Source organism: Perissodus microlepis, chromosome 2 (assembly GCF_051167445.1).
Source record: "Perissodus microlepis isolate ML-2025 ecotype Zambia chromosome 2, ASM5116744v1, whole genome shotgun sequence".
Lineage (NCBI taxonomy): Eukaryota > Metazoa > Chordata > Actinopteri > Cichliformes > Cichlidae > Perissodus > Perissodus microlepis.
The window spans coordinates 6,347,242-6,360,555 of NC_140462.1; the positions used below are offsets into that span (position 1 = coordinate 6,347,242).

The 13,314-nt window shown below is 42.1% G+C and overlaps 1 protein-coding gene across 1 annotated transcript; it reads left to right on the plus strand.

The window, feature by feature from the left end:
- Positions 1-4,909: 4,909 nt before the first annotated feature.
- On the plus strand, positions 4,910-11,389 carry stc2a (stanniocalcin 2a). The gene is made up of 4 exons (XM_084942214.1): positions 4,910-5,270; positions 7,273-7,415; positions 8,029-8,240; positions 8,449-11,389. Exons 1-4 carry the CDS (start codon positions 5,129-5,131, stop codon positions 8,810-8,812), a joined length of 861 nt encoding a protein of 286 aa, XP_084798340.1. The 5' UTR covers positions 4,910-5,128; the 3' UTR covers positions 8,813-11,389.
- Positions 11,390-13,314: the final 1,925 nt, after the last annotated feature.

The window sequence follows — 13,314 nt, forward strand, 5'->3', positions numbered from 1 at the left end:
AAATGCACACAGCCATAAACTGAGCCAGATTTAGAAACTAAGATATCATATTCAGGTTCCTCGAAGACTTTGGTATGTGATATTTCACAGCTTCTTCTTCTCACAGCCCAGCACTCCTGCTTTCTCGTGCGCTTTCTATTCTGAGAGAGTTTCTGAGTTATGTTTACACAGCAAAGTTTAAAATTCTGCTTTGATTTACTGCTTAGATTTTTTTTTTTACAGCATCGTTTTTATTAAGGTTTTTTTGTGGCTTTATTTAACAGCCCTGAGACAACGTAGCAAGTAAAGACGTGGTATGCTTGAGTAGAATTATGTCAGTGATATAGAGGTCATATGTCATCACACCGTTCCAGTGGCTCACTGGTTGGGTTGGTTTGCACAAGCGACTAACTCAGTATTAAAAACTGTTATATAACAGTTTTATTAGCATATATTTTGGTTTTAAAGGCATAGTTTACTTTTTATCTCTCTTGCTGGGAGTTATTTGAGAAGACTGGCACCACTTGTGCACATGTCTGTACTTAGCACAAAGAAAGAAAAACAGTGAGATAGTCTTGTATTACGCCCTCGGGGGAACCTCGTTTTGTCAGCATAAAACTGCACTTTACGTGTAGATTAAAAAGAAAAAAAAGACACAAGTTGCACGTTCAGAAATAATATCACCTGAGGTGACTTTTTTTTTTTTTAAGTTACTGTTTTGACAGCACAGGATACCGTAAGGTTTCGAATCAATCCTCGGTGGGGTCACTCAGGAGTTATTGTCCGGCACTTTTCCACAACAAAGCCTGAACTTGTAACCAAATTACACACACATGCTTCCCGTAAAGCACCGTAAAGAGTCTGTAAACTAGTAACATTAATTGCTGTCACAGAAGCCTCTCTCGCAGTGAAGCGTCCCCCTAATTCACACACAAATGCGCACACACTTGCACACACACCCCAGCTTGGCCTCTCTGTTGTGGTTTCATTGGTCGGTCACTTGCCAGGGCCCCAGGGGTCCCAACTCAGAACACATGTCCGCTTTCTGTATGTTTACAGTACAGCAGTCACAGTGAATGAACGTTACGGCTGTCAAAGCACACTTGTCTCTTTTCTGGACGCTGTCACCGCAAGAAGACAATGCCTTTGTGCAATGTAAACATGAAAAATATTCTTAATACACCGAAAACAAAACACAGTTAAAAAGTAAAAATAACAGCTTTAGCTGCCACGTGAACCAGACCACAATGATGCTCACACTTTAGATGTCTCTCATCCACACACCGTCACTGCTCTGCATGCATGCATGTAGATATACAAGTGTGCAGTCAAGTTGTAAATGACAAGTGCTTGGAGGCTGATGCGCCGCATCACTGTCACATCCCCAAAATGTGAAAATAGCTCAAATCAGCACTGTAGACTTTATAGATGGGAAGACATTACTTAAAACATAGTATGTTAACCTCTGTAGTGGGTACCAAGCAGTAAACTTAACCTGCTACTGACAAAGTGATTGGACTAAAGGTGCAGATTAGTCACTAAATGGAAGTTTATGTGAGATTTTTCAGTCAAATTTGCAGCTGTGTTTTGAAACTATACTGCAGCTGGACAATGTCTGATCACAGCATAAGATTATCTTTAACCTTGTGCACAACATTTTAAGTCATGTCATTCATTTGGTTTGTCAAACCGCTGAATGTTCTGGCTCTCTGTGCCAATGCTTGGTGTTTTGTGTTGCATTCAAGTAAAACATTACATACGCATTATGCGATAGAGGTCCTCGTCTCTCCACCATTCACCAAGTAACTTTTTTTTTCATTGGTTGTACTTATTTGTATTTTTGTATTTCCTTCAGATATCTGTACCTGAGCTGAGGTAATGCAAAAATTTCCCTGTCGTGGGATCAATAAAGTCTTATCTTATCTTATCTGTAAATACTGGGATGCACAATTATATGAAAAGGACGAAAATGCCACAAAACCTGTGAACCAGCTCTTGAGTTGCGATATTAGCATCAACTGCATTTATCTTGTAGGTAAAAGAAATAAATGAAAAAAATTTACATGTCTAGGTGTCCATCAGCTGGTGATTTCTCTGTTGTCTGGTAAACCTGTGTTTCTGAAACTGTATGACAGGCCCAACTAGGCTCCACATAGAGCCACTGTAAATGGGGTGTACACAGTGAAACTAAGCGAAACAAATGTTGATGCTATTGTATTTACCTAAATATTTCACTTTATTCAACTTTGATCCTTTTTTTTATTCTTAACGACTGATTTTTTTTAATGTGGTGAATGGTGAACGAAGTGAAGTTGTTTCTGCTTCCAAAGCGAGGCATGCCAGAAGAAGTTTGCAAACTGCTGATGTGCACTGACTCGCTGAGGACTCAGGTATTCCTGTGAAAAAGCTGCAGAAAGAAGCAAGTGCACGTGCCACGAGTGACACTTTTGCTGAAAGTGACTGCGGCTGTTAAAATGCCAATGATCACAGCAGAAAGGTCGTTAGGTTTTTGTGCCTAAACTCTCCAGGGGTTATTTTTCCCATACGGCCTGAATGCAGCGTCAGTAGGCAGCGGTGACGCACACGCTATTACGAGCCTGTGGTCCACTTCAGTGCCCTGATTGGGCCAAATCGAGGGTGTGTGGACAGCGTGGGCAGTTTTTAACAGACATGAATTGAGCAGGAGACTTCACTTTGTGGTACAGACACAACTGGAAACGGATCAAGCTCGTCTCCGGACACGTGCCACTGCGCGCTATACACCCTCCTGCGTGGACGTGATGGAAGTCGGCTGGACTTTTAAAATACTGGAGCGTTGCAATTTCCATTCCGTGCACATCAAGCTTAAGCCAATTCCTGACACTATGTATCACTGTACATTCTATATAGCTGTGTGTTTGAATTTAATATTAATAGCATATTCAAAAAAAATCGAGTATTAGGACAAGTAGAGAAGACAGAGTTGGGCAAGATTGTCATAAATTCATGGCAGAAAAAAAAGTCTACCACATCCACCAGAGGAATATAATGGGAATATTGAAATGCTGAGGTTTTCTGTGCTGCATCATCTCCTAGCCAAAATACCTCCCATTTCTCAGCTGTGGTGACTTCTCCAAAACTCATTCCACTGACTAAAAACCTCAATTAAAACGATAGATACTGCAGTCTCGAGACAATAATCATCTATATTTAGAGCTATAAGTGATCATCATTTTGGTTTAGGTTAAAGCGGGAGTCCAGTTCCCACTCTAGGCTAATTTCATTGATGGTCTAAATATAGCCTAGGTTCTTTTTTTCTTTTAGTTTCCTTTTTTCCTTTTAGTTTTTTCCAACAGTCAGAGCCAGAGCTTCCCAGGAAAATGATTTTTTCTTTCCCTGAAAATAAATTAAATGTTATGATAAACAGATTTCAAAGTCACAGATCTATGAAATTTGGGCTGCCACAATCAGATGCCTGCTTGTCTGTCTCTTCCTCTGTCTGTCCTTCACTCTCCCACACACATGCACACATACGCACACAACTTCCAATAGTTTATGGGGCATCTGAGCAGTGGCGTAATGTATTTATCTTGGGTTCTGGTTGTAGATGGGCCGTTACCACCCACCCTTCCACCCCCAACGTAGTTTGTTACACACCTCTGGGTTTTAATAGTCAACCAATGCCTGTGGTTTGAGGAGGTCTCCTTTCCTTGCACGTTAGGCAAAGAGGAGAGTTGCTCAGGTTGTGGACGTGAGTGCGTTCATCCTCCTGTGTGTGAGTGTAGACAGCTGGGTTCATTACAGAATGGTCGCCCTAGTGCTGTGCTGTAATTAAAAATGAAAAGGAACAGACAATTAGTATCAGTGGGCCCCCTGGAGGCTTCAGATATAAGTGCATTTCCCACATGCTGCACCTTGATGGTCATTTCCTGCTGTCCTTGCCATTTCTTTTTTCCACATGTAGCAGCCCTCTGGCATCCCAAGCCATGCACCCATGCTTGCATCACTCTACCGATTCCTATAGAGGGCTTTACCTGAAAAGCAGCAACGCCATTAGGTCACTGGAAAAATTCAGAATATGGAGACTTAATGTTCCTTCTGCAGTGAGCTTGCAGTCATTCCACATGGCATCCTCAAGTGTTGCTCTTGAAAAAGATTCCTCAAGCGTCTCCAAATGCGCAACCTTGCCAGTGTTTGTCCTCTATTCTTAGATCACTCCCTGTAGTAGTGAGTAGGAACTCATTGTCACAGACTAAACTGGGAATTGTGTAACAGAGCTCTCTGTATGTAGTTCCCCATAAAAAAAAGTTAAGGAATTCTATTTATAGCAGTCAGCAGTCAGTCATAAAAGTTATTATAATCTGACCTTAAAATCAGTGTATATTATTAATAGGCTGGTGTGCAATTGCCAGGCAGTTAAATTTCATTAAGTGTTTCTGTCACAGCAAACTTTGCACTCACCTTCTGTGGAAGCAGTGTTCTCACACATGTTGTCGACACTGCGCTTAATTTAAAAGCTGCCTTGGAATAATGAGTAGTAAGCTGCAGATCCACTGACATCAGATTGCTTTTTTATTGCAGAGTGTTTGGACATTACACATGTTACATTTTCCAGCATATTGGTAAGCGTAATGCGTCTTGAATCTCCCACTGCTCTGTGTATCCTATGTAAGTGTTTCCATGGCATGACTTTCTGTTTACTTTTCATTGCTGCAATAAAAAGCAGGAACTGCAGCTTATCTTAGATCAAATCAACTAGATAAAGACTATTAAACGTCTGGTTGGGATATTGGATGTCTGAGGGGTATGCTGATTGTAGAATTCAAGTCAGCTTACTCATGAATATTGCCTTAGAGGGCCAGTTTTTATGGCAAAAAGGGGACTTTTCACTGGACACTCCCCTAAAACCTTGGACGTGGATTTCTGCGTCTCTGATTGGTTGTAAAGCCCCGACCGACAACACCTGCTTAACTCCTTCATCCAAATTGACACCCGGGGCTCTCAGAAATATAGGCAGCATCACTTCCAGCTCTTGCATTCAGTCCAACAGCTGCCCCATAAGCCACCGAGCAGCAGCTCCGTCGATCCAAGGTGCACCCTCACCCACGCAGAGACACTCGCACTCGCCGGATCTTTGCAGTGGGGATAGAAGCTCATTGTCGGAGAAGCAATGTTTGTCAAACTGGCCGTGCTGCTGCTGCTGGTTTTGTCAGTACTGGAGCAAGTAGTGGGAACGGATAATATTGACATTTATGACACCCCCCCGGAGAAACCTGCGAGCCAGAAAGGACGCCTCTCCCTGCAGAACACAGGTAAGAAATGAGTGGCAATAAAGGTAAGAATCGTGAGGTTTGTCCGGACACGTGTTTCTCGTGGCTGCACAATTAAACCATGCAGGAGGCACGTTCAGTCGGTTTTGGCAAATCCGGTTTTTTTTAAAAAATGTTTTATTTTTATTTATTTATTTTAACTTAAATCCCGACGTTTCACTCGAGAGACGTTTTTCGATACCTGCGAAAGACGATATTCTGTAAATACTCAGATAGAAATTCAGTATGTTAGTAAACTATTAATAGAACGGCGCAAGGTAATAGGCAACGTATACGGCAGCGCATCTAGGTGTGCGTGCGCGCTTGTTAATGTGTGCGCGCGTGCCACAGCTGATTATTTCAGTGGTTAGCTGCTTAAAAAAATACATGTAAATATGTATGTCTGCGCTGTGTAGGCTGTCTCCTGATATCAGTGCTGGGTGAGGTGTGCAGGTTAGTAGAGCGGTAATGAGTGCACTAGTGCGGTGCTTGGTCTGCGCTGAAGGCAAGCTGGAGTTAATTTACTGAACCAATCCTCTGAGGCAGTAGTGCTTATTAAATACCATAAAAAAGGGGAAGTATGCTTCACCCAATTAACACAAAGCCCCAACACCAATACCACCACCACCATCACCTTCTCGGACTGCTGCTCTTTCCCTGGAACTTGCACTTTATATTGGGTGATTTTTACCCTCACAGACCGCAAGTCTTGGTCGAGACCGACCATGTGAACCTGTGTCAAAATATTAGAGCCTAGTTGTTATCTTTCCTCCACGCTGAAAAAAAAAATGGGGACAAACTCCAATGCAGGTCTCTCTCTCTCTCTCTGCAGAGACCCTGGTAACACCACTGTGTAATTCAATGCAAGCTGCGGCCAAGCTCGTACGATCCAAGCACATTCCCGTGATGCCAAAACAAGCACTGCTGACAGCGGCTCACTTTTCCTGCGCACTAAAGTTCAACTCAGTGCCTACAAAACCCCCGTAGCAGCTCCCCGCCCCTCTCTCCTCCAAACACACACACACACACACAGCCTCACCACCACCACTACCACGAAAAAAAGAGGCTCTTTGTTGACAAGCGGGATTTCTAATAAGTCACACTTAATCCTTTATTTGCTGTGGTCGAGACAGAGTCTCCTTTTCTTACAAACGGGGGCGCAACTCCGACTGTGAGACAAAAACTGTTCTCACGCCCATCAGTTACCAGCTCCAAAACGTATCACCTGTGTAATGATGTATTACTTAAGTTAACAGTTAACGGTTGTCAGAGCCAGACTGAACTGTAAATTCTCTGTTGCCTCACGGGGTAACTTGCCATTTGCCACATTAATCTAAAATTGATAGGGGTCCCACTGTGATTTGTGATGTGATTCTGCCCTTTTTTTTTGTTTTTTTGATACTTGTATCTGATGCCTGCAGTTAAAACAAAAGAAAGGGGGAAAGAGACAAGCCTTTGATGTAAATGTGAAAAGTTCTCTTTTTTGTGCTTGCATCACTGCTGTTGCATTTTCAGTATGCACACTTGATTGGCTTTGCAAATATAAGAGTGCAAGACTTGTTGATGCACATTTAGGGGGGACACTGAAATGGCTGCTTGTGTTTCCTCCACAAGTAGTTAAGGCTGTATCTGCAATGCACCATCCTATCTCAATGCTAGGCAGTGCAGATGGATTGTGGTGCAGAATGACACAGTAATATCTGTCACCAAGTGTTCCTCTGCAGGAACCCCTCAGCTTGGGGAAATTAAGACTTCCTCTCATCCCTGCACACACCCTCCCCTGCATTTTTTCTCTCTCTATTAGAGAGAACGCACACGAACAGCATCTGTGGAAATAGTTATACGCCACATCAGCTTTATGATTTGTGCAGCAATCGGTGCTGAAGTGGAGTTGTGCCTCCAAGCTGTATGGTCTTCGTTGCCAGCACGCTTGTAACGGTCTGCGTGCTTTCTATGCTGAGAGCAGATGATAAGGTCCCTCCTCTAACCTGTTCTCTGTTTCCAGCTGAGATTCAGCACTGCCTGGTGAGTGCAGGGGATGTCGGCTGCGGTGTGTTTGAGTGCTTTGAGAACAACTCCTGCGAGATACGAGGGCTACAGGAAATCTGCATGACGTTCCTGCACAACGCTGGCAAATTTGACTCTCAGGTACTAAACTAATCTGTCTGTTTGCAAAAAAGAAAATGGTAAAACAAGAGGCAGCTTTCCTTTTTATTAGTCCATTGCTTCTGAATCGTCAGTTTTCTTTTTAGAAGTGCGATCATACATGCCCTGAACTAATCATCTATTTCTTTTTCCCTTTCTTGACAAGTTCACATGCCTTTCAGCGGAGTGATGTGTGTACAGTTAGGACTAAGCGTCATGAGCCAGCTGGCTAGAAGCCCAGTTAGCTGCCTTTTCATACATAGCAGAGGTTGAAGCCCTGCCAACCCAGGCTTGACTGGGGTGTTAATATGCCTATAGGGTCACATACTAGGAACTTACATTGTTGGCAGAAGATTTCAGCAGAAGAACGGCGGTATTTGACTACTGATTACAGAATTACATGTCCATTTTCCTTGTGAATAAAGTGTAGTTACCATTTATAGAACACAACCAAAAATCCACTCCAAAACTACTAAAATAGATGTACGGTACCCACAAAATGCCAAAGCTATCTGTGTAAGTAATATACATGTAAGAGAGAAGGAACACCACATGAGCTTGCTCTATAGCTGATTTTCTAGGAACTTAAAGGGAACCCGTCTTTATGTGTACATAGGGGAAGTCCTTCATCAAGGATGCTTTGAAATGTATGGCGCATGGTCTGCGACACAAGTTCAGCTGCATCAGCAGAAAGTGTGTGTCCATTAAGGAGATGGTGTTCCAGCTCCAGAGAGAGTGCTACATCAAACACAACCTGTGCTCTGCCGCTAAGGAGAACGTGGCCGTCATGGTGGAGATGATCCATTTCCAAGATCTGTTCCCCAAAGGGTAAGGGTCTGATCTGGACCAGGTTTAGATCGGTATTTTCTCTAAGCCGTCCCTTCTCTTTAATCCCAGATCTTTTTTTAAAAAATTAAGATTTCGTGGATATTTTTATTTGTTCTTCTGTTGATTGTAAAGATACATCTCAGTGAAGTCTATCCATTTGCTAGACGCATATTGTACTTCCAAACCTAATGTGCCTCTCTCTGCCCAGTCCATATGTAGAGCTGGTGAATATTCTCCTGAGTTGTGGAGAGGAAGTGAAGGAGGCGCTGACACGCAGTGTCCGACTACAGTGTGAACAGAACTGGGGGGCCCTCTGCGACAGCTTGAGCCTCTGCACCTCAATGGCCCCCTCTCCTGCCAGCACCCCAGTCGAAAACCGTCGCCACCTCTTGCCTTCACAGCCTGAACCGGAGCACCCTCGCCTGCCGCGGCAAGGTGAAAAGGAGAAAGCTGGTAAGGCAGGCTTCAGCTCTCACCCACGTAACCGCAGCCAGGGACCCCGCCGTCATAGTCCGGAAGCTGGAGTGGTGGCTGAGGAGGAAGACCCCAAGGCCACCGACATCCGGAGGTGAAAGCTCAGGAAATGGACTTTTGACCTCCTACACCATTTAAAAGCCACACTTGCAGACTTGTGTACACCTTCACACAACTACAAACACACACATATTCACACACCTTTCAACACACACACACACACAAATTCCCATAGACTGAGCTGAAGGAAACAAGCCCCGACTTTTCCTATCCTTATTCCGCCCTTTCTAGTCATTCCAGCAGTCCCACATGGTAAATGTGCAGGGTAATCATGGTGTAGCTCATGCCAGACTGTAGGCCACATTATCATTATTATCATTATCATTATTATTATTATTTTAAAAATGAATAATAATTGTTGACTATTTCAGCTGTTAGGACTATTTTGGCTCTAATATAGCATTTTCTCAAATCATACTTACTGTAAGATTTGATTATATTTGTATTATTTATTTTATTCTTTATGCAAAGTTGAAATATCAATATGTACATAGAATATCTATATTTATATGAACATGTATAAATATAGTTACAATATGCAATACTGATATACTATAGGTGACATAGTATATGGTGTGCTGTCTGTCATTCTCTTCACAGTATTGCACCCATCACACAAAGGTCTGTAGATATGTAACATACACTATGTGCTGTTTTCAAAGTGGAGATATGTATTATAACTATAGATACTTGATGATTAATACAAATTGTACAGGATTTAAGTCCAGTTCTGGCACATATGAATTGTAGTGCATGACGGCCATTAAATGCATTCTTCAAAGTGTAAGTCCACTCGGAAGAGAATGCAAACGTAATGCTACGAATATGAGCAGTTAGTTCACACTTGTATGTATCGATAAGTCTCTCGCAAAGCTAGAAATAAGAACGCAGAGACGCTTCGTCGATGTCACCCTGGCACCGCTCTCTGGGCAGCAGTCAATGGGGATCTGTATGCTTCACGAGTATTAGATATATTCTATTCACGTGTCTTACTTTAAATGCAAGTATCACACCACTCTCATTCATTGTTAATAGAGCTCTGGAAACTGTGTGTCAGAGACATTGCAGATCGGTGTCAGTGTGTTTGGTTTCAGGAGCCGTCACTCATGTTCACAAACAGCAGCTGAACTGTCAAATGTGTGACTGTCAGCTATCAGCGGCAAAGAGGATGTTCGATTTCAAATGTCCCCCCCCCCCAAAAAAAAACCAATCACAAACATCAGCGTGCCTAAAGTCATTAATGTCCACCGTGACCGCTTCTCTGTGATTTTAATTGAATCGATGATACTGTGTCATGAGGGAGGTTTTAATGTTAAAGCTATTTTGCGAAGGTGTTGAGCCACAAAGTCTCGGATTTTGCATTGTCGGTTTGTGTTTGACCAGTGCAGCTTGAGAAATAAGACCACATTAGCTCAGTAGTCACCCTCTAGCCAGAGACGGTTTCCTTTAAGCAGCCTGGATTTCCTCTCGACGATGGCACCAAAAAGGCCTGCATCCTCACTGAACCAGGTCGAGCTGTGCTGCCCTTCCTCGGTGTCCCAGTGGGTAGGAAAGAGGCTTGACAGAAACCCTCCAGATCTCCTGGCCCCTATAAATTAGTCCTTATTCATCTCTGGTCCCATACCTAGGTCAGACACGAAGGCCTGTTTTTCTACCCGTTAGAGCCGCAAGCAACACAGCGAGGACCCAGGAACTGGGTTAAGTCCACACACGGGGGCTCTGGCGCTGTTATTCTAAATGTTATATTTACAGAGGCCACCAGAGAATTCCTCTGGGTCACAGCCAAGAGCCAGCAAAACAGAGAGGCAGAGACGAGTGGAGCAAGGAGTGAGACGAGCCCAATGTCTTTCTTTCTTTCTTAAATGTGATGATTCACTCTGTCTTTCCTTCTCCGAGGACTCTTCTTTTCCTCCTTTAGGGCACAGACATGCAGATTTTTGACCATTTCAGGCCAGTCACATGCTTCAGTTGTGGAAGTGCAGTTTATGAACACATTTCACCACATGCTGAGGAGTGCTTTGTGCAAAAATAAAAATAAGACATGTTCAGATTTTGTGGCTCAGTTAAAGCTTTTTCACAGTTTCTTCTCCTTTTACTACATACTAAAGATAAAGATTTATTCTCCCATTCTCCCACTCATTTAGACACGATCTTAAGTGCAACTTTGAGGCTTTTTTTTAATCATTATTATTATTATTATCATTATTATTATTCTTTTGTGGAAGTTGGGATTCCTGTGACATCCCAGCATAAGACATAAGCTAATCCTATGAGAATGTACTGTATGTTTGTAACGTGACAATCTGTTAAGCGCTCTGTCATTAGGTTTGATATGCCTTTTTGTAATACTATAGTGGCTTGAATGGCTTTTTTTGCCCTGTATGTGTTTAGAGGAAAATAAAACTAACCAGGTTTCCTGTATTCTTAGTGCTCCATAACTACATCACAGGTTTTCCTCTGTTAAGCACAAAGTCTCTGCTTTCACTGCTTCAAACTACAGGACATCATCTAGAGACTTGTAACTTACTTGGGTGATGTTGGGTTTATAACCCTTGAAGTATCTTTGGACTCTTTAAGTCAGATGAACATTGTTCATTAAAATATTTTTGTCTGCATTTTGTGTTCTTCAAGGCAATTTTCTTTCTTTTTATCAATGTTAAAGTTGCATAAAACTGCAAACAGACACCAGAGGCAAACCATTTACTCAGCTCTAAGTAAGTTAGCAGAGAAGGCCTCGACGTCTCAGGTGTACCCACAGGTTAAAAGACACCCTATTCTCATTTGACTTGCTGCCTCCTTTCTGACAGTGAAATACGGGCTGTGTTTAAAGTTTCAAGGACTGGAAATATCCTCTCTTTTGAAAGGGCCCAAACATTTACGTCAGCAGCTCTGGATTGTATGCAATGCCGGGGCTGGGTTTAGGGTGTCAGTTTTTATGAGAAGGCCCAACAGTGTACATTGCCTCACCAAACATTTAGACAGTGCTCTGATTTGAAAGGTAGACTTTCACCTGTTATTCAGGTGCTCAAAATCATTCTAAAGTCACTTGTAGGTCATACACAAAGGTGGTAGTCACACAAATCCTGTATTCTATTTTTCCATTTGTCTTACTGTGTGGCAGGGGAGAAAGGCAGCAGCATGTCTGTGATACTATACCATTTGGCTTCATTCAGATATGGACACTCTGCAGTTCTGTGTGATTCTGCTTTGCACACTGTGCACTGCTGCATTTCTCAGTTGGTAGTGATAGGGATTAACCACTGGGTGGCGACATCTCTCTGCTTATTGACACAAAACTAACTGGAGGAAGCAGGTGATTGATTATTAAAAGTTGAGATTCTGAAAGGAAACTACAAATTGTTTTATAGATGAAAGAAATAAAGACAAAATATTTCCAGGTTTACATTTTACTTTGACATCGGCAGCCTACAGAGAAGTCGTCATAAGGCCACGGATTAGAGTCTAAATGTCAAGAATGTGAATACAGCTTTAACCTCTTCATTAGCTTTAAGTTAATTTCTGACTTAAAACATGGATTTAAACCATCGTGAGTTTGTGTATGTCTGATACCAACCTCATTGATGTATCTTGTTTTGGCACTTTATTTATTTTTTATTCAAATAGGTATGTGTCTTTAGTTTTTTAATATAGGTTTCATTGCAAATCATAAAATGTCCCTTCTTTAGAAAGAAGAGTCACCTTCAGATCATTGCATGTTATATGTTAAACTTCTCCATATATTCATATGTAGTTAATACCACACCCAAGAGGTAAGATGCTGGGCCACAATGTGTTTCAACAACAGGTCTAATGCACTGTGGTATTGATTCTGCCAGACTTCCATTTTTCCAGTTTTCTATTTTTCCATTTTCTTAACTGCTTATCCAAGTAAGATGTGGACAGTTTCCACACTTTGTTTTTTGCCAGTGATAATATTGATGGTAGAGCATGCTGACTAATGTGTCAGTCCATAATTGTGACTCCAAAGGCCATTGCGCCATTTTCTTCATACTTATCAAACTATATGTTGAAACCTCTTATCATTCAGATTAAAAGAAAATGATTCCAGAAGCGATAACTCCCGTAATAACAGAAATGTTTCATCATAGTATAAAGACTGTCATTCAAAAGATTTCTTTTAACTGATTTGCAGTGAGGATTTCTTCAAAGGCAGGGGAGGGAAATTCATTTTCCCAAGGAGCCACATGGAAAACTTGGACTGTTGTGGAGGGCCACACCACTAAGCTTATAAATAATTTATATTCAGCATTTCAGCTTATTGGTGCGGCCCTCCAAAACAGACCCAGTTTCTCATGTGACCCCTTGGGAAGAGTAATTGCCCAGCCCTGTTCTAAGGGGACAAGTGGACCCAAATCAAGTTAGCAGGGATCAAGGGGGTTTGTGTTTTTTCTTTCATTTGTCACATATCAGTATGTACATTGAACATATTCCCTACTTTTGATTTTATATTTATGTGGAGTATAAAACATTTCTGCTCGCATTAACTGTACGGTGTGGCGTCAAACAGGATTAGAGAGCA